Source organism: Corvus hawaiiensis, chromosome 3, assembly GCF_020740725.1.
Source record: "Corvus hawaiiensis isolate bCorHaw1 chromosome 3, bCorHaw1.pri.cur, whole genome shotgun sequence".
In the NCBI taxonomy this organism is placed as follows: Eukaryota; Metazoa; Chordata; class Aves; order Passeriformes; family Corvidae; genus Corvus; species Corvus hawaiiensis.
This window is the reverse complement of record NC_063215.1, coordinates 3,399,374-3,420,346: the sequence shown is the minus strand read 5'-3', so window position 1 is coordinate 3,420,346 and position 20,973 is coordinate 3,399,374. Positions and strand designations below refer to the sequence as shown.

Sequence of the window (20,973 nt, the reverse complement as noted above, 5' to 3'; positions counted from 1 at the left end):
GGTGGCTCTGAGCCACCAGATGTGAGATGTGTGGGGTGCTTTGGAGAGCAGTCCCCAGGCTTTGAGGGGTTAACCTCCATCTTCTGGTGAAGGAAGAAAACCCCCTCTGTCCCCTGCCTTTGATTCTGGACCCCACTCAGCCAGCAGCCGGGGCACTGCCTCTCTCAGTCCCTCCTTGGAAGCAGCTAAAATGGTTTCCAGCCCCACTGGGGCAGCTGTGGAAGCAACAGGCACTTTCCCAGTACAAAATTCAGGCACAGGCTAGTTCCTAAGCTGGTTTTCTGCCCGGGGATGGATGGTATCAGCAAGCTGGTACCAGCCACGGTGCCCCGAGGCACCACCCTGGGGCTTCCCAGAGATGCTGATGCATCCTTGCAAAATTCCCCTCGGCACACGCAGTCACCCTGGGCAAGCTGTGGCACCTGGAAAACGTTATCCCAAAGCTCTCCCGAGCGCCAGAGGACCACAGGCTCCTTGAAGGGCTGATATCCGTGGTGTGAGACAGGAGTAGCGTGGGGACATCATCCCGGTTGGTGTCGGGAAGAGCCACAGATTCCTTTGGGAGCACAGCAGCTCTCCGGGCATCTCCTGCAAGCCCTGAGGGTACCCGGCCTCCACTGGACCGCTCCATCCCTGTTCTCCACGCCGAAAGCATCGTGATCCTGCTCCCTCTCCTGGGTGCCGGAGGATGTTTAGGACCCAGGCTGAGCAGCTCCTCCCTTTCAGGTCTCTCCAGGGTTATTGCTTGGTGGGAGGTAGGTTCAGGGCTCGGTGGTATGAATGAAAGAGAGAGAGGAAATCGGCACTGAAAAGCTCAAACTGGAATAGCTCGCCTGTCTCCAGGCAACAGCCCTGACGCAACCGCTGGGGGGGGGAAAAAAAAAAAAGTCCCTTAAATGAAAAAAAAACCCCAACAAAAAAACCACCACACACACAGATTTCTGAAGCGAGACACAGAGGGGAAGGATGAGACAGACTCCTGGAGGCACTGGTGACACCGCTCTGCAAACACCAAGTTGGGGACCCGAGGTGGAAGGAGGGAGCCAAGATGTCCGTGCAATCCCCTCTCTGATTCCAGCCCCGGTAAGTTTGCTGCTCGTGGTGGCTTGGGGGGACACAGCCACCCTGGGGACACCCAGCACGGGAGCTGCTGCAGAGCTGCCGGGTGCTGGAGGAGACCCCGGGCGTTTTGAGCCCTCGGGAAGGGGGAGCAGCAAGGACCAGGTCCCTGGGGAGCAGCAGTGAGGGGTGATGGGGACCCCACCGAGCAGCAGTCCAGCACTGGGGTCTGGCGTGCTGGTTCTGCTCTGCTGGGGCTGGGGTTTGCAAAGTGTCCCCCCAGCCTCAATCTCCTGCCCCGCCGATATTCCCCGGAGATGGCCGGCACGGCGGCTCCCCAATGACTGGGAATCAGCGCAGGGTCTGAATCCTGCTTCCCGATGATATCTGTGGATTTTGCTCCGAGCTGGGAGCAGCGTAGGGCTCCTCACCCCCTCCAGGAGGATTTTTCCGCACTGGGTGAGGTGTGACAAGGAAGAGGCTGCCCAGGTTTTGGGACAATCACCTGTTGCTCCCTCTGCCCCCAACCTGAGATGTGCAAGGAGCCCTGGAAAGGTTTGTGGGGTTGTGCAGTGCAGACATGGTGGGATGAGCGCGGTGGCCTCGCAGGGCGTAGCTACCTCGGGTTTTTGAAGCAGGCATCGTCTGCTGAGCAGAGCAGGTTTCCACCTGCTCAGGGCTGGCCCTCGCAGCTCACGTTTACACCAAGGAGGGGGGAAAAAAACACAGCCAGAACTTCTTCAGAGCCCTTTATAACAGCTTGGGGTTAATTGTTAAAATAATAGCGCCAGCCCACACCCCTCCCAGCACGAGTGTTTGTGCAAGCCCAGCCCGAATGCCCCGGGGTGTTGCACACCAGGGCACCATCCCCATCCTACAGCCCGGACCCGCTCCGGCCCGGGCAGGCTGACAGCTCTCCCGCCACAGGCACCTGGCTAAGGACACCCCCCCCCTGCTTTCCTGCGATGCTCCCCCTGTTATTCCACAATCCTGCACCCTCCGGACCTTTTCTACCTCGGGGACCTCAGCGGAGCGGGGGGAAAATGGATGAAAATCAAGTTCCTGGCTTCCAGCGAGGAGCCGTGCCCAGCTGATTCCCTTGGCTTTGTCTGCTCATCCCTTGTATCCGAGGAACTCCCCACTTTCCAGCGGGAACGAGCCTGTTTTGGCTGCTGTGGGCTCGCTCTGTGCCAGCCATCATTTCAGCACACGGGGGCTGCTGCTGGGTTCTGCGTCCCAGCTCTTCTCTGCTTTCAAATGCCCATGAAAGTCCCACCTCCCCCCCACCACCTCCATCCTTCGGGGGGGGGGGGGGGGGGGGGAGGTCTGCACACCACAAAAATCCAGCAGAATGGGAGGAATCCGGCTTCTCCCGGGCTCCGGGCTCGCAATCAGCCCTGCAGCCATTAGGTGTTTGCAAAATGTAGCAGAGACACTGCAGGGAGAAAGAAAAAAAAAATACAAATAATCAGCCTCAGAGCACCGTAGCCCTTCTGGGGGGAGGGAGAGGAGGGTCTGTTTGCAACCAGCCGATCTGAAATGATATTAAGTGCCAAAGAGCAGCTCTGCACTGGGAGAGGACAGGGCTGAGGATAGAGGTTGGACGATCACGGCTCAGATAATTGGATGGGACAGGGGGCATGTAAAGGGGATTAGGGGGTCACCGAGGGGCTGACCCCACTCCCCTGATCACGTTAACTTGGAGCCTGGGGGTCTCCAGTGGGAGCTGGCTGGCCCTGGCGTTGTCCCTGCAGGGGCTGAACTGGGTGCTGGGCAGATTGGAGCTCAGCAAAGCCAAAAAAAAAAAAAAAAAAAAGAGGTTGTTTTTGTTTTTTTTTCTTTCTGAAAACACACCCTTGCGTGCTGCATTTGGGGAAAAAATAACTCCTCATACTAGTCTCCTGGGAAGAGAGCATTTCTCAGCCTGCCCTGGCTCATTCCCAAGGAATCCCAGCCCTTTTCATTACCCTGGGCACACGGGCAGAGAGGTCTGTGCCTCTTCGTGCTGAAACGTGGCCGTGCTTGGGGTGGCAGCAGGGAAAATAAGGGGACAACCGGCTGTGCCAAGCCACAGGTCCTTTGGGGGCATCTCTGGGAACAGGCTGGCCGTGCCACCTCCGAGATTAGGGCCAAAACCTGCCAGGGGCCTGGGGCAGTGTGTGGAGAAGAAACCTTTGCCCGTAATCTGTGGCTCCACCGACCTCACCAGAACACACCGAGGGTGGACATGGTGGCTTCACCAAGAGCCTGTAAACTTGCCTTTGCTCTGCTCCTTAATCCTTTTCCTCCTCAGAGGAATCCTACCTGGTTTGGGCTGATGGGTTGAGAGCATTGACCCCATCCAGCTCCCCAGTTTGCAGCTACTTCCAACCAACTGGAAGACTGGTTCGCTGGAATGCCAAATATTTCTTCATGCAGGATTTCCACACAAAGCCTGGAAATCTGCTGATCGAGGGGAGTCTGACCGGTCTGAAAATGGAGCTACAAGGGTCCATCTGAAGCAGGCAGCAGCCTCAGCCCTGCTCCCTCACCAGGAGCCTTCTGGAAGCTGTGGAGGACGCAGGAGGGATGAGCTGTAGTCGGGCAGGAAGGTGCAGATGTGTTTATTGAAACAGGTTCTGACTCCTCCCGCGATGCTGGAAATCAGCCAGGGAGAAGTGCCTCGGGGCAGGGAGTGCAAATTGGTCCCTTCTAATCTCACAGAATCACAGAATGGTTTGGGTTGGAAGGGAGGTCTCTTCCATAAAGCTCATCCTGTTCCACCCCCTGCCATGGGCAGGGACACCTTCCTCTATCCCAGGTTGCTCCAAGCCCCATCCAACCTGGCCTTGGACACTCCCAGGGATCCAGGGGCAGCCATCTCTGCACTTCTCCACTCCTCTGATGGGTTTTCTGCAACCCCTACTGCTCTCCCCTCCCCCTTGCAGTGTTTAGGGCTCTTTCTGGACACCATTTGGGCAGAAGGACGGGCCAGGGCAAACCCTTGTCCTGCTCCAGGTCATACGTGAATGGAAAGCCCCTCTTTTTCCCTTTTCCCCATTTTTCTGTGAATGCCATGTCCACATCCATGCTTGTGATGCCCATTTTGGTCACATCAGTGCTGCCATCCTTCCATGAGGAAAGGAACAAGTTCACAGTACCTGAGTGTGGCCCGAAGGTCTCTATGGGCACCGTGCCCAGTGACACTGAGGCCTCTGCTGTGGTTCCTCCAGCATGGGCAGAGCCGTTTCCATCCTGTCCCGACCATGCTGAGCAGGCAGAGAGCGTCTGATCCTGACAGCACCAATTCCAGCCCTGGAGCATGTCCTGGCTTCGGGATCAGACAGCTCTTCATGGTGCTGGAGTCTTGTCCTTTTGAGGGGAGGGAGGATGAAGGTCACTTTGGGACCAGGCTGGTTTTCTGCAGGAGAGGATTTCAGCTGCTATAGAAAAGGATTGGGTGGGTAAACACTGAATGATAAAATCCAGGGAAACCAGCTCTCCTCGGAGTCAGTGGGGTGGCTGGGGATTTGCTCTGCATCTCTGCAGGACCCCTGTGCAGAGCAGCAGGATGGGGGGCTCTGGCAGGGTGAGGAAGCCCCCAGCTCACCAAATCCACACAGCTCAGCAGCTCCTCTCCCGAGTGAGGCCATTCTGGCATGGAGAAAAGAATGACTGATGTGCAGCCACCCTGAAAGGGAACCACTAGCTCCAGGGAGCTGCAGTGTTTATCCTGATGGGTCTCTCCTTCCCTCACCCCACTCCTGAGGCCTCTGAGTCTCCGCTGCCCCAAGGATGCTGCAGAGCATCCATCCAGCCCCGTGAGCAGCTGGAGTGCTCCCTTACTCCATTGCTATGGCAACCCCTTCTCACAGGCATCTCCTCCTCTCTGCCCCTCTCCCACCCTGCCACAGACACCCGGGGGGGTCAGAGACTCGAGGGGCGTCAGTCATCCCCACCCCATCCCTGTGTCACTGCTGTGCTAAGGAGGGAAGCAAACACAGCTCTGCCTGCACACCAGGCACTGTCCCCTGCCTCTAGCTCCACCTCGGTGTTCCTTCATCCCACCTTTTCAGGCTCAGGATCCTCCTCTCCCACTGGGAGAGCTGCATGGTGATGTTGGCAGGTCGGATTTACTCCAGGGGTTTCCTCTGTAGGATCAGGGGGTGTCTGCGTGGCCCAGGGTGACCCCTGTGCGAACCTTCAGAGCAAACTGTCAGGGGAGTCACATCCCAAACTCCATGGATCATAGAGGGTGTCCCTGCACCGACTGGAGTGTGGGCATGGGCACCCAGATGAGACCTGGAGACACCAAAGGTGAATTCTTTACACCGCTGAAAGTCCTCAGAGCTTTTTGCCTGAAGGCCTGTTGCATGGACCGACTTCTCAGTGAGAGGGAAACTGAGGCACAAAGCGGCTGAGGTGCTTTCTGAAGGTCATTCACAGGCTGAACCATCGCCTCTGCCCTGTTTGCTCCATGCCAGAGGCGCCATCTGTGGTCTATGTGGGCAAAAGGGTTTCTGTCAGCTGGGTTTTTTCTCCTATTGAGGCTTTTTTGTCGTCCCAGTCTCCAGAGGAGCAGAATTCCTCCAACACAGACTCCTACAGTCACTGCTGCTCCTTTGCAATAAGAATTGGGGTTACAGGAATCCACAGTCCACCAGGAACAGTGAAGGAAGAAGAATAATTTGTTCCCCACACCTCCACCTCGGCCAATTGATGAACTCCCAGTTTAACATTCCTGTTACTTCTCCATCCCAGGCTTGTGCTCCTGCTGATCGCTTGGGATAGGTCAGTTGACTTCTCCAATGGAAACCTAACCCAAGAAAGAAATTAAAAGGCTTTTTGTTGTTGTTTCAGTGACCTGTTGTGTCCTGTGCTTTCAGGACTCATCTAAAGGAAGGGGGAACCCCCTGAGCAAAGGTTCTTAGTGAGGTGTGAGCAAACCCTCACCCCATTTTGGAGCTGAACTCATTACCCCTAATTAGGGCTGGCAGGCTCTCCCTGCAGCGAGTGTGATAATGAGACAAATCAAGGATTAATCACTTAGATCCCCTCACACAGGGCAGCCCAGGGGGAGCCCAGCCTAGGGCAGGGAGACTGGGAGTATGTGGATTTGAGCCAGAGGCACGTTTGTTCCTGGGAATTTGGTAGCTCTCCGGCACCAAAGGGTTTGTGTTACAGCACAAGGGCATTTTCACACGCTTACAACTTTCAGATCTCTTTCTCCACAGCAGGTCTTTGATCCAAGTCCAAGATATTGATAGGAAATTAGAGGTGGCTCCATTCTGTCACTTCAGAGTTTGGACAGGCTGGGGAGCAGAGCTGCTTATTTAGGGGGTGTCCCTGCAGAGGGAACGAGGCGTTTCGTGTTACACCAGGGAGGAAGTGAAGGATAGGCTGAATCAATGCTGCTTTTAGGGTAGAAAAACCAAACCTCCTCCAAAGCTGCTGGGACTTGTGGTGACAGGGAGGGGGAGATGGCAGCAGGGCTGTGACAAAGGGGATGCTCCAAGCCACTGTCCTGCTTTCATGGTCCAATGCTCTAAATGTTAACTGAGCTGTGCCCAAGGCTCAAATACCAGGGGCCTTTCCCACCCTGAGGATTCCATACACGCTGGAGAACAGGACAAAAGAGTTTGTGTGGGGCTCTGCTTTGTAGCTGTGGCATTCAGAAAATGATAAAAGTATGATCTTTGCTGGGGACTAGCAAATCCAGCAGCCCAGTGTGGAACTGCAGCAGACTCTTGGACTGCTGGGTTTGGGCCACCCTCAGCAACCTGCACAGAGGTCTCAATGGACAAAAAAAAACCCCTCAGAGATGAAGTCTTTGAAGTCATTACTTCTTTTCCTTTATTGATCTATTGAGGCTGGAGCTGGAGGAAAGGTAAATTCATCGACATGCCCTGAGCCCTGCAGAGCACCCCTCCCCCAGGGCAGCCCACTGCTTTCCCCTCTATTTTTCAAGAGAAGAAGGAAAATTGTTGCTGTTCCAGGCACGAGAGCTGTTGGCTTCAACCTGACAGTGTCTGTGAGGGCTCCCTCTCCTGTAAAACTCTCATTAACATAAATAGGAGCAGGAAAGAGACCACAACATGACTAATCCTCCACCCCCACACTGTCTGTGTGTACGCTATCAACTCCTCGTTCAGCTCATGTGCCCCCACACAATTGTTGGGATAAATCTTGCGCGCTCTCTCTCTCTCTCTGTGTTTATTTTAAATTGAATCTTCTTACTGAAAAGGTTGGAGAGGCATAATTATGGTCTGGATTTCAGAGCTGCACACGCTTTTGTGGAAATGGCAGGGAGAAGAATGGCTGAGTAACTCTAGGAAGCTGCACACATCCTGCCTGCTTTTCCAGGCATCTCACCAGGCAGGCAAAAAAGTATTTCGTTTTGCTCCTGGCATTCAGAGGAGAGCTCTGGAACTATTCCTAGCTCAGCTATAGATGAGCACACGACCTTGAGAACGTCCCTTACCTGATCCTGCAGGCAGATGAATACAGAAGCTGCCTGAGCTTAACTCTTGGAGAGTTGTTTGAGTCCTCTGCCCCTCCAGGGCCCAGGGTTTGTCAGAGCAGCTTTGGGCACAGCTTCCATGAGTGCTGACAGGAGCAGAAGTGGGGAGGAAGCTCCTGGTTTCTCTGTGCTACTGCTCCTAAGGGGTGTTACAAGGGACCGTTCCCACTGGATAAAGTGGATGTGGCCAGTGGTGGAAACCACAAGTCCAAGTCTTCCTGGATGTCTGAACCCAAACCATGCCAGCAGCCCAGTTAGTTCCTCACATGGCTGGGAGCACATTCCGGGCTGGAACCAGGGGGTCAGAAGAGAGCTGAGTCCTAAAGCTGCATCTTCAGCAAACCCAGACCTAAACCCTGATCTGTAAAACTGGAGTGTGGTGTGGGGAAGAATAAATCCCTTTTTCCAGTTCTCCTTTTGACTCAAACTCTTGGGAGAAGTTTGGGTTCACAGAATCCCAGAATGGTTTGGGTTGGAAGGGACCTTAAAGATCATCCCATTCCACCCCCTGCCATGGGCAGGGACACCTCCCACTAGCCCAGGTTGCTCCAAGCCCCATCCAACCTGGCCTTGGACACTTCCAGGGATCCAGGGGCAGCCACAGCTTCTCTGGGCACCCTTTGCCAGGGCCTCACCACCCATACAGGGAAGAATTTCCCCCTAATATTTCATCCAAACTTCCCCTCTTTCAGGTTGTCTTACTTGATTTGCCCAAATGGGGAAATGTGGGTTTGCCAGGCAGAAAATCAACAAGACCAGACAGTCCAAAACCCAGCAGTAGCCACTGGTGTTTCCAGAGAATGCTGGGGTCTGGGAATGTGTCCTGGCCTCCTTGGCAACCTTTCCATGGCCCCTTGAGTTAAGATTGGAGGTGTAGGTAACCAGAGCTTTGCTAAAAGCCAGAGCCTGTCTGTTCCTGCCCCAAAGCACTCAGATAACCGAGGTGAGATCACCCTCCCCAGCAGCACTCTGGCACTGAGCCTCTCCCAAAGCCCTCACTCCCCTGCTCCAGCAAGAGCTGTCTCTCTTTCCTCACTCCCTTTTTCCTTCTCAAAACCAATCCTTTTTTTCTCTTCTAGGTCTCCATCCAAGGCTGGTTTGCTGCTTGAGCAGGGGCCCACACCTCAGCTGTCCTCCAGGGTGCTGTGTTGGGCACCTCGTGACACCAGGTCAAACCTTGAGGGTTCTCATCCCCATCCCTGGCCCTTTCCAGCCCACCTCTATGCCTTTGGACTCCCAGAGAGGATGTCTGTCCCCCAAATCCAAATAGAGGAGGCGCTAGACAGCACGGATGCTGGCTCTGGGGGGGTTCCTCCTCCAGATGATCACCTGAGGACCCTCAAGGCATTGACAGAGAAGCTGAGACTGGAGACCAGGCGCCCTTCCTACTTGGAATGGAAGGCAAAGCTGGAGGAGCAGGCTTGGAAGAGCCCCCAGTCTGAGGGAGATGGGGAGGACGAGGCCACCAAGGCCAAAAAGACCCCAGGGGAGACTGTCCCCATGAGGAAGGTGCAGCTGCACCTCAACGGGAGCCCTGCCCAGGACAAGGGGACTGTCACCTCAGGGAGAATAGGTGGCTTTGAGAGCATCGACGAAGCTTTGACGTGGCTCAGGAAGGAGCTGGTAAGTGATTGCCTGTCCCTGTTAGCACAAATTTTGAAGAGGGATAAAAATGAAAGAGTGGGGAAACTCCTTGTTCCTGCCTGCCTTCAGCCCCAGGTGGAAAGGCAACAATCAGTCATTGTGTTTTCCATCAGTCGTTGTGTTTTCCACACCTGGCTCTTCCAGGTCCATCTTCTGTTGCCTTTTTCTTCATTCAAATCCAGTCCACATTTCAGTCATCCTCCCATCCCAATCTTGGGCCCTGTCTCACACATCTGTTTATTTCTGGACATTCGCAGAGAAAAGAGAGGACAAAAATGCTTTGTTTTTTCTAGGAATGTGTGCTATAGGAAAATCCACAGAGCCAGGGCACAAGGGCTGGAATTCACCTTTTCTCTGTCACTTTGCTATCATGGTCTTCAGCACAAATTTATCCTGGGCCTGACCCAGCTCCCGACCCAGCTCAGGAGTCAGCACAGCCTGGGGATAATTCCCAGGAGGATGCACCAAGCCTGACAGAGTTCAAGAAATGTTTGGAAAACACTCTCAGGCACATAGAGTGATTCTGGGGTTGTCCTGTGCAGGGCCAGGAGTTGGACATAATGATCCTTGTGGGTCCCTTCCAGCTCAGGGTATTCTATGATTTTCTGGAGGCCGATAGGATGGATGTGTCCCTGTCAGGGCAGCCTGAATTCAGGTCTGGAGAACCAGTCCAGGTGATCTTCACAAGGGTAGAAGCAACCAGGTTCCAAAAACACACTTCCCAGAGATCCTTGCCTTCTCCTCACTGGCATGAAAAGTCCTTATTATTTGGCCCAAATTACTGGAAGTGACTCATGACACGTGGCTCTGTTTCTGTTGCCCAGTTGGAACTTTGCCTGTGAGTCCCAGCAGGAATATTTGCAGCAGGGGCTGGGACATCACTTGTGGCCAACACTTGTGAAAATGTTCCTGTGCAGATGCTTTGTTTTTGAGAAATACTGAAATCTTTGAGGGGAACTTCTGACAACAGTGAATAATAGTTTTAAAGATTTCTTTGTGACTTTTGCTTCAGGTAATGTTGACTTGTCAACTTTCTGTTGCTGTATTCACCCAACTCCTCTGATCCCCTGAGAATTTATTTACAGAGGTGGTTCTGGGTGCTGTGCTTTGGTGACTTTGTTTCTCAGGATCTTGGCTTTCAGGCATTCAGGACTATTAGGAACAGTGTTGACATGATCCCCTACAACCCCTCAGTGCTCTGGAGAACCTCAGCTCCAGATGTGTGACCTGAATCTGGGTGCAATCCTAAATTCACACTTGATGTAAACCCTGAATCTCGAGATGGTCAAAGACAGCAAGAAGCAGATTTTCCTTCTCAGAATCCTGGATTTTAAAAGATTTGGGGTTTTTTTCAATCTCTGCCCATGATGGAAGTATAAATTGTCTCAGAGTCTGATTCTACCCCTTAGACTGGGGTGTGGTATCTAAACCACCATCTGTCAAAAACTGAAAGTTTAAATTAAGGAAGAGAAAAGGCCAAGCAAACCTTAATTGTTCCCCACTTTTCATTTTCCAGACACTTAATTACACTGGTCTTTGCTGGATCTGGACGTAACTGGTAATTTAGAACAATTTCCCCAAAAGAGAGAGCAGTTTTTTGACTGACCACAGGGTGAAATAGCTGTGCTGGAGGCACGAGTGTGGGTAAGAGCTGCCAGCAGGCAGAGGGAGCACAGCCAGGCCATCCCATCACACGGTGTTGGAACCAAAAGGTGCATTTTGCATTGCATTTCAAGGGTGAAATCCAGCTTTTTGTCAAATAAAGGAACAAGCTTCCAAACATCCCAACATAGCCAGGATTTTTCCTTGGTTTTGCCCATGTTGTGGTAAGAAAGGCATCGGGAAGGCTCCATAGCAGGATGAAGCCCAGCGACCAACCAGATCCTGGGCTGATCCCCCAGCATGGACAGGAGGGGACGGGGGATTCTGCTCCTGTGCCCTGCTCAGGTGAGACCCCACATGCAGAGCTGCCTCCAGATCTGGGGCCCAGCACAGGAAGGACATGGAGCTGCTGGAGCAATTCCAGAGGTGGCACCAGGATGATCAGAGGGATGGAGCAGCTCTGCTGTGAGGAAAGGCTGAGAGAATTGGGATTGTTCATCATGGAGAAGGCTTCAGGCTGACCTAATTGTGGTCTTCCAGTTCCTGAAGGGAGCCTACAAGAAAGATGGAGAGGGACTTTGGACAAGGGCCTGGAACGACAGGACAAGGGGGAATGGCTTCCCACTGCCAGAGAGCAGGGATAGATGGGATTTTGGGAAGGAATTCCTGGCTGTGAGGGTGGAAAGACCCTGGCACAGGGTGCCCAGAGAAGCTGGGAAGTGTCCAAGGCCAGGTCAGATGGGGCTTGGAGCAACCTGGGCTAGTGGAAGGTGTCCCTGCCCATGGCAGAGGGTGGGATGGGATGATCTTTAAGGTCCCTTCCAACCCAAACCATTCCATGATTCTGTGATTCCATTAGATGGTTATTTAGGGTCTGTAGGATTCATCTATCCAATGAAAGGGCAAAAGCTGGTGAAGGTGGAGACTCTTTCCATGCAGGAAAGAAGTGCAGCAGCCATGTCCCTACTGAATGAAATGCAGAGTGTGCAGCTCCATCACCCCCAACCCTCAGCACAGCTCCCAGCGTGTTCAGGCCAGGTTGTTTCAACAGCATCACCCTGGAATGGTTCTGGCTTGTCCCAGGGAGCATCCTGCCAAGCACTTGGAGCTTCAGGAGTCTGCACATGCTGGGGACTGTTCCCAACAGGCAATGGGTACAGGACCACCCAGCTTTGGATTTATCTCTATCCCAGACAAAAGCAGCAGAGGCAGGAGAGTAAATTTCATGCTATCATAGAAGAGTTTAGGTTGGGAAAGCCCTCTAAGATCATTGAGTCCAAGCACTCCCCAGCTCTGCCAAGGCAGCACTAAACCATGTCCCCAAATGCCACCCTCACACAGCTTTTCAGTCGCTCTGGGGATGGGGATTCCTCCACTGCACTGGCCAGCTGCGCCAGGGCTGGACAATCCTTTTCCTGAAGAATTTTTTCCTAGTATCCAATTTAAACCTCTCTTGGGACAACTTGAGGCCATTTCCTCTTGCCCTATCTCTTGTTACTCCCAATCCACAGAAAAGCCATCATCTGATGCTGCAAGGAATTTTCCTCTGTGTGTCCAGAGTCTGCTCAGGTTTAGCTTCAGCCAGGTTCAGGCTGCTCATGTTCAGAAGTGAAGGAAAAGACAAACCCAAGGTTTTCTTGTCCATCTGGTTTTCTTGGCCTGTCACCTGCCATGGCCAGCCCCAGGCCCTGGTTCTGCACACCAGGCCCTGGCCCTGGTTTGTAGGACTGACATAAGCCCACGGAGCCTCAGCCAGCCACGTCAGCTGGGCCCTGCTGAGAACCTGGCCCCGAGAAGCTGATTTATTCAGACATGCGAACTGCTCTTGTTTTTGTGCTGAGAGGCTCTGTGGAGGTGTAGGAGCAAATTGCAGCTCTCAGCATGCGCTGAGCTGCCCCGGGGCTGGAGCATTTCCCTCCCCAGCTCCTCCTGCCTCTTCTTTGCCCTTGTGTTTGCCTTTGCACTGTCAAGTGTGGCAGCTCCTCATCTGTGCTGAGAGCAAAACCATCACCAGCCTGGGGATGGTGACAGACTTGAGGACTGGAGGGGTCACACTTTGCTCTTTGTTTTTGAAATTTGCCAGGTTTTACAAGTTATAAAATTAAGCACTCAGAGTTCTCTCCCTCTCAAGTATGGCCAAAGTACAAACCTATGAACAGGGACATCTTAGAATAGTTGTAACTTTGTCCCCTTAGGAAAAATGAGTTTTCTGTCTCAAATTCACCAGTTTGGTACTCAGATCTGAGTGAGCCTGCATTCTGTGAGCCAGAATGCAGGAAGGAGTTGAAAAGGAACACAAATATCTGATGTCCTCTCCTGGGAAATTGTAAAACACCAGTGTCCTGTTGGTCACACATTTATTATTACGTATTAGGCACTATTGTTATCATTTGGGATACTGATATTGGCTGAGCAAGTGCTTGAGTGAATTTAAACAAAATTTCCTCATTATGAGGGTGCAGAGGCCCTGGCAAAGGGTGCCCAGAGAAGCTGTGGCTGCCCCTGGATCCCTGGAAGTATCCAAGGCCAGGTTAGACGGGGCTTGGAGCAACCTGGGCTAGTGGAAGGTGTCCCTGCCCATGGAACAGGATGATCTTTAAGGGTCTCTTGCAACCCAAGGCATTCCATGACTCTGTGACCTCTACTGTTAAGTTGCTGAAACTAGGGAAGAGTTCAGGATTTATTATGGAACAGGACCATGCCCAAGGGTCAGCTTGGGTGCAGCCACCCTGTTTTCAGGAGAGAGGGAGCCAACACAGACTAAACAACACTGAGGAAGAGTGAGATTTGGTACCCACGACAGGCTTTGCATGGGCTGCACCACAAGGACATGAGTACCTAAAATTACCCACAACAGGGTGGTATCTGAGCACCTTTGAAGAAGCTCCAAACCAAAACACAGACAATGTGGACTTCTCTGAAGGGTTTGGCAAGGATCTGACAAGTGGCCTGTGCTTCTCCGTGCTTGAACCCAAGTGGCTGCATGCAGGAAAGCACCAATTCACATCTCAGTTTCTTTTGATCTTTTGGAAATAAAAAGGGCTGGCCCTGTGGGAGCAGCTGTTTCTCCACAGAGCGTCCCCCTGAGCTTCATGGGCCAGGCTGGGACTTCATCCATGGGACTCTTCTCTTCTGGGAGGAGAGGGAAATCTCAAAGAGCTCCCCATCTCCATGCCTTGGGGTGTTCCCTGCTGAAACACCCCCCACAACAATGCAGGGAAAAGATGGACTGCTGGAAATGGGAAAATTATTGGAAAATTATTCCTGTCTGTTGAAGGCAAAATTGAAGGCAACTGCTTGTATCTGTTTGGGCTGAGCCACCTCAACTGGAAAACAGGAAAGAATACATCCAAAGCTTTCTCTCCCTGGGAGAGAACAACCCTGGGAGACTTTGAGGCTTAATCCAAGCGGAAAATCCTCCCTGGCTTCATAAGATTCTGTAGTCCAGCTTTGCATTTCAACCCAGCAGTTGCTTCACTGCCGGGAAGGAGCTGAGTTTGGTTCCCCCTTCCACCCTGGCAAGTTCAACCCAGCATCCTGTGCACCCCAACAGCATTCCCCAGCCATGCTGGTGAGAAACAGCTGGAGCTGGGTGTGCAGGAAGAGCCCAAATGTGTTAGAAATTTGGGTTTTATGAGCAAGACACACCTAAGGTCTTCCTGTCCTGGCCATGAGAGGATCAAAGGAGATGGAAAGCCTGGCTTCTGCTGGATGCTCCCCATGGGTTTCTCCAGGACGTTGCACTCCGTGTGGGGGATCCTGCTGCTGTCCCACATGGGTGAACTGGAGCGTGGAGTTACCTCGTGGTGCCCGCCCCTGTGGGCGAACTCTGCCAACCAAAAACCCCACAGCTTCCCGTGAGGTGGCCCCTGTAATCCCGTTATTCATTCCCAGGCAGCTCTGTGGGGCTCTGCTGGCCTGTCAGTGCTGCTTTTAAAGGGACATCACTCATCCTTTCCAGCGATTGTTTGGTCCTCAGCATGGGACGGGGGGAATGGCTTTAGTATTTGTGCAGAGCCTCTGGGAAAGGGAAGGAGAATGAGGATTTCTGGGTTCTGGCTGAAATTCCACTAAGTATTCCGGGAGGGTTTGACCAGAGCAGTGTTTAATGGGAGAGCTCCATGGATGCAGGACAGGGGGTTTGCACCTCAAGCCAAGCCCCAGGGATGAGTGTGAGGAGTGAGAGTTCATGTCCTGCAGAGCAGCCCAACTTTCGTGCTCCACCCTCTGCCCAGATGTCACCCCGTGGAGCTGCCTCTGCAGGACCTGTCACCAGCCAAGGAACTCCCAAGCCCTCGGGAAGACAAGGCAGCCTTCCAAGGAGCGCAGGCAGTCACAGCCCTCACCCCGTGTGCCATCTCCTCCTTGTGCACATCATCCTCTCCTAGAAACATGGAATCGCTAAGGTTGGAAAAGCCCTCGAAGATCGTTGAGTCCAAGGCCACCTCTAAACCATGTCCAAAAGTGCCACATCCACATGCTTTTAGTGAACCATTGCCAGGCTTTGTTCCTCATCTTCATTTTCTAGAGGGCTTTGCCTTCCAGCTTGCATGAAACCAAACGGCTTCCTCAAAAGAGAGGGAAAACAAGAACCGGTCAAAAAATGTAAAGCTGGTTTGCAAGAGGAAAAAAGCACCTACAGCTCACACCCCTCTGCACAATGGCCTCATAATTCTCTTTTAAATGCTTTTTTTTGTTGGCAGCAGAGGCTTTTTTAATCCCACATTCTTCCAAATATTAAATGAAAGCCTTTGTTGGCATTTCTTAGGTAAGTTGATACACCGAGAAGAAAGAATGACCCAGGGTCTCTTCAATAGCACCTGTGATCACCTCCCTGATAAAGTGTCAGCATTTGTTGTGAGACAGGGAAAATTATCAACAGAATGATTTTTTTTATTACTGCAACTCAGGTGGGAGAATAAAAGCCTGCCTGGCATGGCTCTGCTGGGGGCACAGGTTATGGAGTCTGAGAGGAAGTAGTGGAGTGTTTTTTGAAAAAGGTGAATGGCCACAACCCTGCCAACAATTTGAGAGAGATTTCCTGAGAGAGGGAGAGAGATTCACTCAGAGATTGGTACAAAGGTGACTTAATCCCCTCCAGACAGCCGAGCTGGAGTCCAGCTGCTGGCTGGGAGCATCAGACAAGGTCCTCCAGGATGCCTCTGTAGTGTCAGAGAAACACACAACGGTTTGGGTTTGAAGGGATTTAGATGGGATATTGGAAAGAAATTCTACCCTGAGAGCGTGGTGAGGCCCTGGCACAGGTTCCCATCCCTGGAAGTGTTCAAGGCCAGGTTGGACAGGACTTGGAGCAACCTGGGACAGTGGAAGGGGTCCCTGCCATGGCAGAGGGTGGGGCTGGATGAGCTTTAAGGTCCCTTCCAACCCAAACCATTCTGGGATGCTCTGATTGTCTGGAGGAGGAGGGATTATGGCAGAAGCTAAAGCAACCCTGAGGCTGCTTTGGTTCACACCCTCCTTGCAGCAGCCCTTGTTTCAGGCGTGGAAAGGTCTCATGTAGGAATATCAGGGTCTCTGTGGGGTCTCTCAAGGGGAATTTTCCCTCCTCCCTTCCCTTCTGCATCTCCATGCACAAGCCACCAGGCCAGGAATAATTTACTGCCTACACCCAGAGCTACATCTGTACCCACAAATTGAGCAGATCATTTTCAGGCCTGGAGGGAAACTGATATGGTCTGATCACATCCCTGCTGCTAAAATCCAGACAAGGGAAATTTATCCCAAAACCTAGAATCATGGAGTCCTGGAAGTGCCTGAGCTGGAAAGGACCTTTGAGATCACCCTTCTGGGGGGCCTGTTTGGCTTCTCTCCCACCCCCTTTTCTCTGCAGCTTTTGTGGTTTTGTTGCTTTTCTGTGAGGAGGGAAGTGGGGTGAGAAAAGGGAATTGCCTTGATCTGCTTTTCCAGCCCTGCCTGCTCCTGCTCCCCAGGCTGATTCCCACACCAAGTGTTCACCTCCTTCCTTCACTACCCACAGCATCCTGTGGCAATAGATTTTCTTAATTATGAGTTAGATTTTTTTAAAGAATAGAAGACCTCTTTTCTTTCATTATTTCTGAATCTTCCGCCTTTCCAAGCCAGGTGCCAGGGGAGAGAAAAATACGTCCAAAACACTTAGATCATTAGCTTGGAGGTGGTAGTTCTCTCTCCTGGGGGAAACCATGGAGGTCCCATCCTGAGAGCCACTTCAAATCACCGAGATAAAATAAGCCACAGGGGAGGTGGAGACTGTCATGGACCAGCTCTGATTTATGCAGGCTGGAAACCCAGGCTGAGTATTTGGGGATCAGTTATTTGGTGTTCTTTTAATTGGTCCTTTCCACCTCTAATTGCTCCATCTCCCTGTGGCTGCTGCCTTATGAGCAAAATTAATTTGGGCTTTGTTTAATGTTGAGATGGAGGCTCTGAAGCCTGACGGATACCCAAGCCAACAGCCTTGGCACGGCTTTAATTCCAGTTTCCTGGTGCTCCTGAAAACACGAGCAGGCACAGACTTTCTCGATTGTTAAAAATTCCCCATCCTGAGCTGCTATATTTTTGGGATGCGTTGCTGGCTTGGAAGATCCCCATCTCCCTCCCAGATGGAGCACCTCTAGATGAGTTTACAGAATCGCAGAAGCAGCTAGGTTGGAAAAGACCTTTGAGATCATCAAGTCCAACCTGTGACCCAACACCACTTATCAACCAGACCATGGCACTGAGTGCCGCATCCAGTCTTTTTTTAAACACCTCCAGGGATGGTGACTCCACCACCTCCCTGGGCAGCCCATTCCATGCCCAATCACTCCTTCTGTGAAGAAATTTTTCCTCATGTCCAGCCTAAACCTCTCCTGGCGCAGCTTAAGGCTGTGTCTTCTTGTCCAGTCGCTGGATGCTTGGGAAAAGAGCCCGATCCCCACCTGGCTGCCCCCTCCTGTCAGGGAGTTGTAGAGAGTGATGAGGTCTCTCTGAGCCTCCTCTTCTCCAGGCTGAGCCCCCCCCAGCTCCCTCAGCTGCTCCTCACAGGGCTTGTGCTCCAGACCCTTCAGCCTTGTCACCCTTCTCTGGACACATCCAAGCACCTCAACATCCTTCCATTCCGTGCTCTGGTGCAGCTTCGAGCAGGACGCAGCAAATTTGCCACTAAAAACCCTCTTCCCTCCCCGTTGCAGGCAGAAATGCGTCTGCAGGACCAGCAGCTGGCCAGGCAGCTCATGCGGCTGCGCAGCGACATCAACAAGCTGAAGATCGAGCAGACGTGCCACCTGCACCAGCGCATGCTCAACGATGCCACCTACGAGCTGGAGGAGAGGGACGAGCTCGCCGACCTCTTCTGTGACTTCCCCCTCGTGAGCTCCTTCAGCCTCTCCACGCCCCTCAAGCTCATCGGGGTCACCAAGATGAACATCAACTCCCGCCGGTTCTCGCTGTGCTGAATGGGGGGGAAGGAGAGGGAAGGATGGGAGAGAAAGAGGGAGACGGGTCTCTCTGCCTCATGGCTGGGTGAGGAAAGGCCAACGAGGAGCAGAGGGAATGGGAGCAAACGGGGAACCCGCAGCTGGTCTTGGTGGCAGCGCAGAGGTGGGCACTGGAATGGCCCAGGGATGCTCATGGGGAAGGCAGGACCTGCATGGAGGAGGCCTGGAGAGCATCCGAACCCAACACGTGCACTCAGCTCCTTTGCCAAGTCCCTTCTCCTCCTCTTCCCCCCGCAGGACGCAGCTTGGTGTAGGTGGCTGTGCTCAAAAATCAAAGGAGGGGTCGAAGATCAGCCACAAAGCAAAATCCCTCTTCCCTTCCCCTTCCTCTCCTCCCAGGCTGGAGCAAGAGTGTTGCTCTCCTCCATGGATGTCTCCCTGGGCACCAACCCTCAGCCTCTGCTGCTGCAAGCGCAGGGTCCGTGGGGCTGTTTCAGGTGGGAAGTTGATTTCCAGTGGGAAGGAGCCCTCCCAGCAAGCAAAGGGCTGTGGGTTAAATGGTACCAGCCCCAACAAGTGGTGAGAAGATGTGTTTGTTGGATTGCTCCATAGAGTCCAGGTCACTACAGCTTCCTTTTGCCTGTGGTATAGATTATGGATTCTCCATGGGCACATTCAGAGATTCCAGCTGACCAGAAATCTCCTGTGTGCTCTGGAAGTCATACCCAGAGCAATACATGTTTCTGATCCTGTTGGATCCCGTTGTCAGCCACAAGACACCCTGTGGTTCTCCCTGCAAATGAGGAAATGTCGTACCCAAGACATCGCCTATCAGAGAAATCCCCAGGCTGACACCCCCCAGCAGCAGCACCAGCAAATCCTGGATCCTCTGTAGCAACACACATCCATCAGAGACAGGAACTTCAAGAGGAGAAAAGGGACTTTTGGGTAATGAACTCAAAAAGGGACTTAAAATTTAAGGGAGAAATTGCTGTGATGAGCTTTGGACCTGCAGCAACGTAGGGGTTCCCCCCCTGCCCAGCAGAATGTGAGATGGATGCTGGATTTTCTTGCCTTTCAGTGCACACAGCTGCCTGTACCTGGCACAGGGGGCAGAGACCTCTGGTGCTGCCCAGCAAGGGCAGGGACTCCAGAGGCTTTGCCATGGCAATTTTGGGACACTTGGCACCCAAGACAGTACAGATGAAGCGTGGGTGCCGTCAGGTGCTCCCTCCTGTGCCCACACCGCTCCTGACCCTGTCAGGGTGGAACAATCCTGCTCATGTCATCCCTGCCCATGGCAGGAGGGTTGGGATCAGATGATCTTTATGGTCCCATCCAACCCAAACCGTTCTACGAACCCAGCCCAACTCTGCTCCTCACCATGTGCCTGAGCAGGAGCAGCTCTTGGCTGAGCAGACCTGGCTGTGTCCGCAGCATCAGCCTGGGAAGGAGCAGGAGGAGCAATCCCGCTGCTCTGGAAGCTGTGGCTGTGTCGATGTGCCTGTGGCTGTCTGTGAGCTCTGTGTGTGTGTCAGTCTCTGTGTGTGTGCATCTGAGCCTGCAGGACGCCTCTCCCGGGAGGCTCCGGGCTGGGTTCGTGCCTTTGTTCCGAAAGGTGACGGGAGCCGAGATCCGGCGAGACTCCGACGTGCCTGGGAGGATGCAATGAGGCTTCCAGACCTGGGGGCTCCACAGGGAGTTTTAGGTTGGTGCAGAGAAGACAGATAATTCGTGTGCCTCCACAGGTCTCCGTGGGAGGGACAAATTAAGGGGTTCACAGACGTGTGGGGCTGGGGACTCTGGAGCTGAGATCAGTCCTCCATCCCCCGCAACCCCCGGGTGATGCCTCCCCATCCACTCCAAAGCTCCCTGAGTATCTTTTCTTTCTGCTAAGGAAGAATTTTAGGCACCAGAGCTTTATCTACACCATCAGCACCATGCCTGGGTGCTGAATCTTGTGCTCCCCAGGTGAGGAAGGTTTATTTTGGGTTGTGACCAGACTGTCACTTGGCCTCTGGACAAGACAACAGCCGCGGTGCCGCTTAGTTTACTAGGAACAGCCTTATTTCCCCATCGACATCTTGGAAAAAAAACCAACCCACCTCATTAAAATTCTTCTTTGTTTACTTTTTTCATGAAAATAAATCAGTTTGTGTCCCACATGTTGATTTTCAGAGGCATTTTCAATCAGAAGATAGAAATGATGGTTTTTCAGTGAAAAGAATGCCTTGGAAAGGGGGATTGTTTCTCTCTAGGGGCAACTGGAGTCGAGTACAGGGTGGACCTGCCTTTGGGCTCTTGCCTGGTATCCAAAAGCAGGAGGTTAATTCAAGCACAGTCTTAGGGGGTCTTTACACGTGGCATTGGAAAATCAGACGTCTGGGTTCCAGACGTATTTTCTGCATTAAGGGGGATGAGGGGTGGGTGTAACTGCCAGCTATTTGTCAAAATGCACATTTTTTTAATTATAAAAGGTCTGTCTGTATTGATTTGTGCCTCTGGTCTCTCACTGTGCTGAGGAAGCACCAGGATGGTGCGTTCCAGGATTACAGGTGTGCCGGGTTTGTTCCTGGCAGGTTTCTGTATCCACTCACACCCATCAGCTCCACCTGGCAGTCCAGGAGAGATGGGAGGGGAAGAGGAAAATCAGGTGGGAGCACTTATGGTGTATTTGGACAAAAATGTATGGGAAAGAAAGCAAAAAACAGCAACAACAACAAAATCCCTTTTTTATGTTTTATGTTTTTC

General features: G+C 52.6%; 1 protein-coding gene across 1 annotated transcript; it reads left to right on the top strand.

The window, feature by feature from the left end:
• The first annotated feature begins 852 nt into the window (after positions 1–852).
• On the top strand, positions 853–20,714 carry FAM167A (family with sequence similarity 167 member A). Its single transcript, XM_048297534.1, has 3 exons — positions 853–1,083; positions 8,638–9,181; positions 17,977–20,714. Exons 2-3 carry the CDS (start codon positions 8,804–8,806, stop codon positions 18,238–18,240), a joined length of 642 nt encoding a protein of 213 aa, XP_048153491.1. The 5' UTR covers positions 853–1,083; positions 8,638–8,803; the 3' UTR covers positions 18,241–20,714.
• Positions 20,715–20,973: the final 259 nt, after the last annotated feature.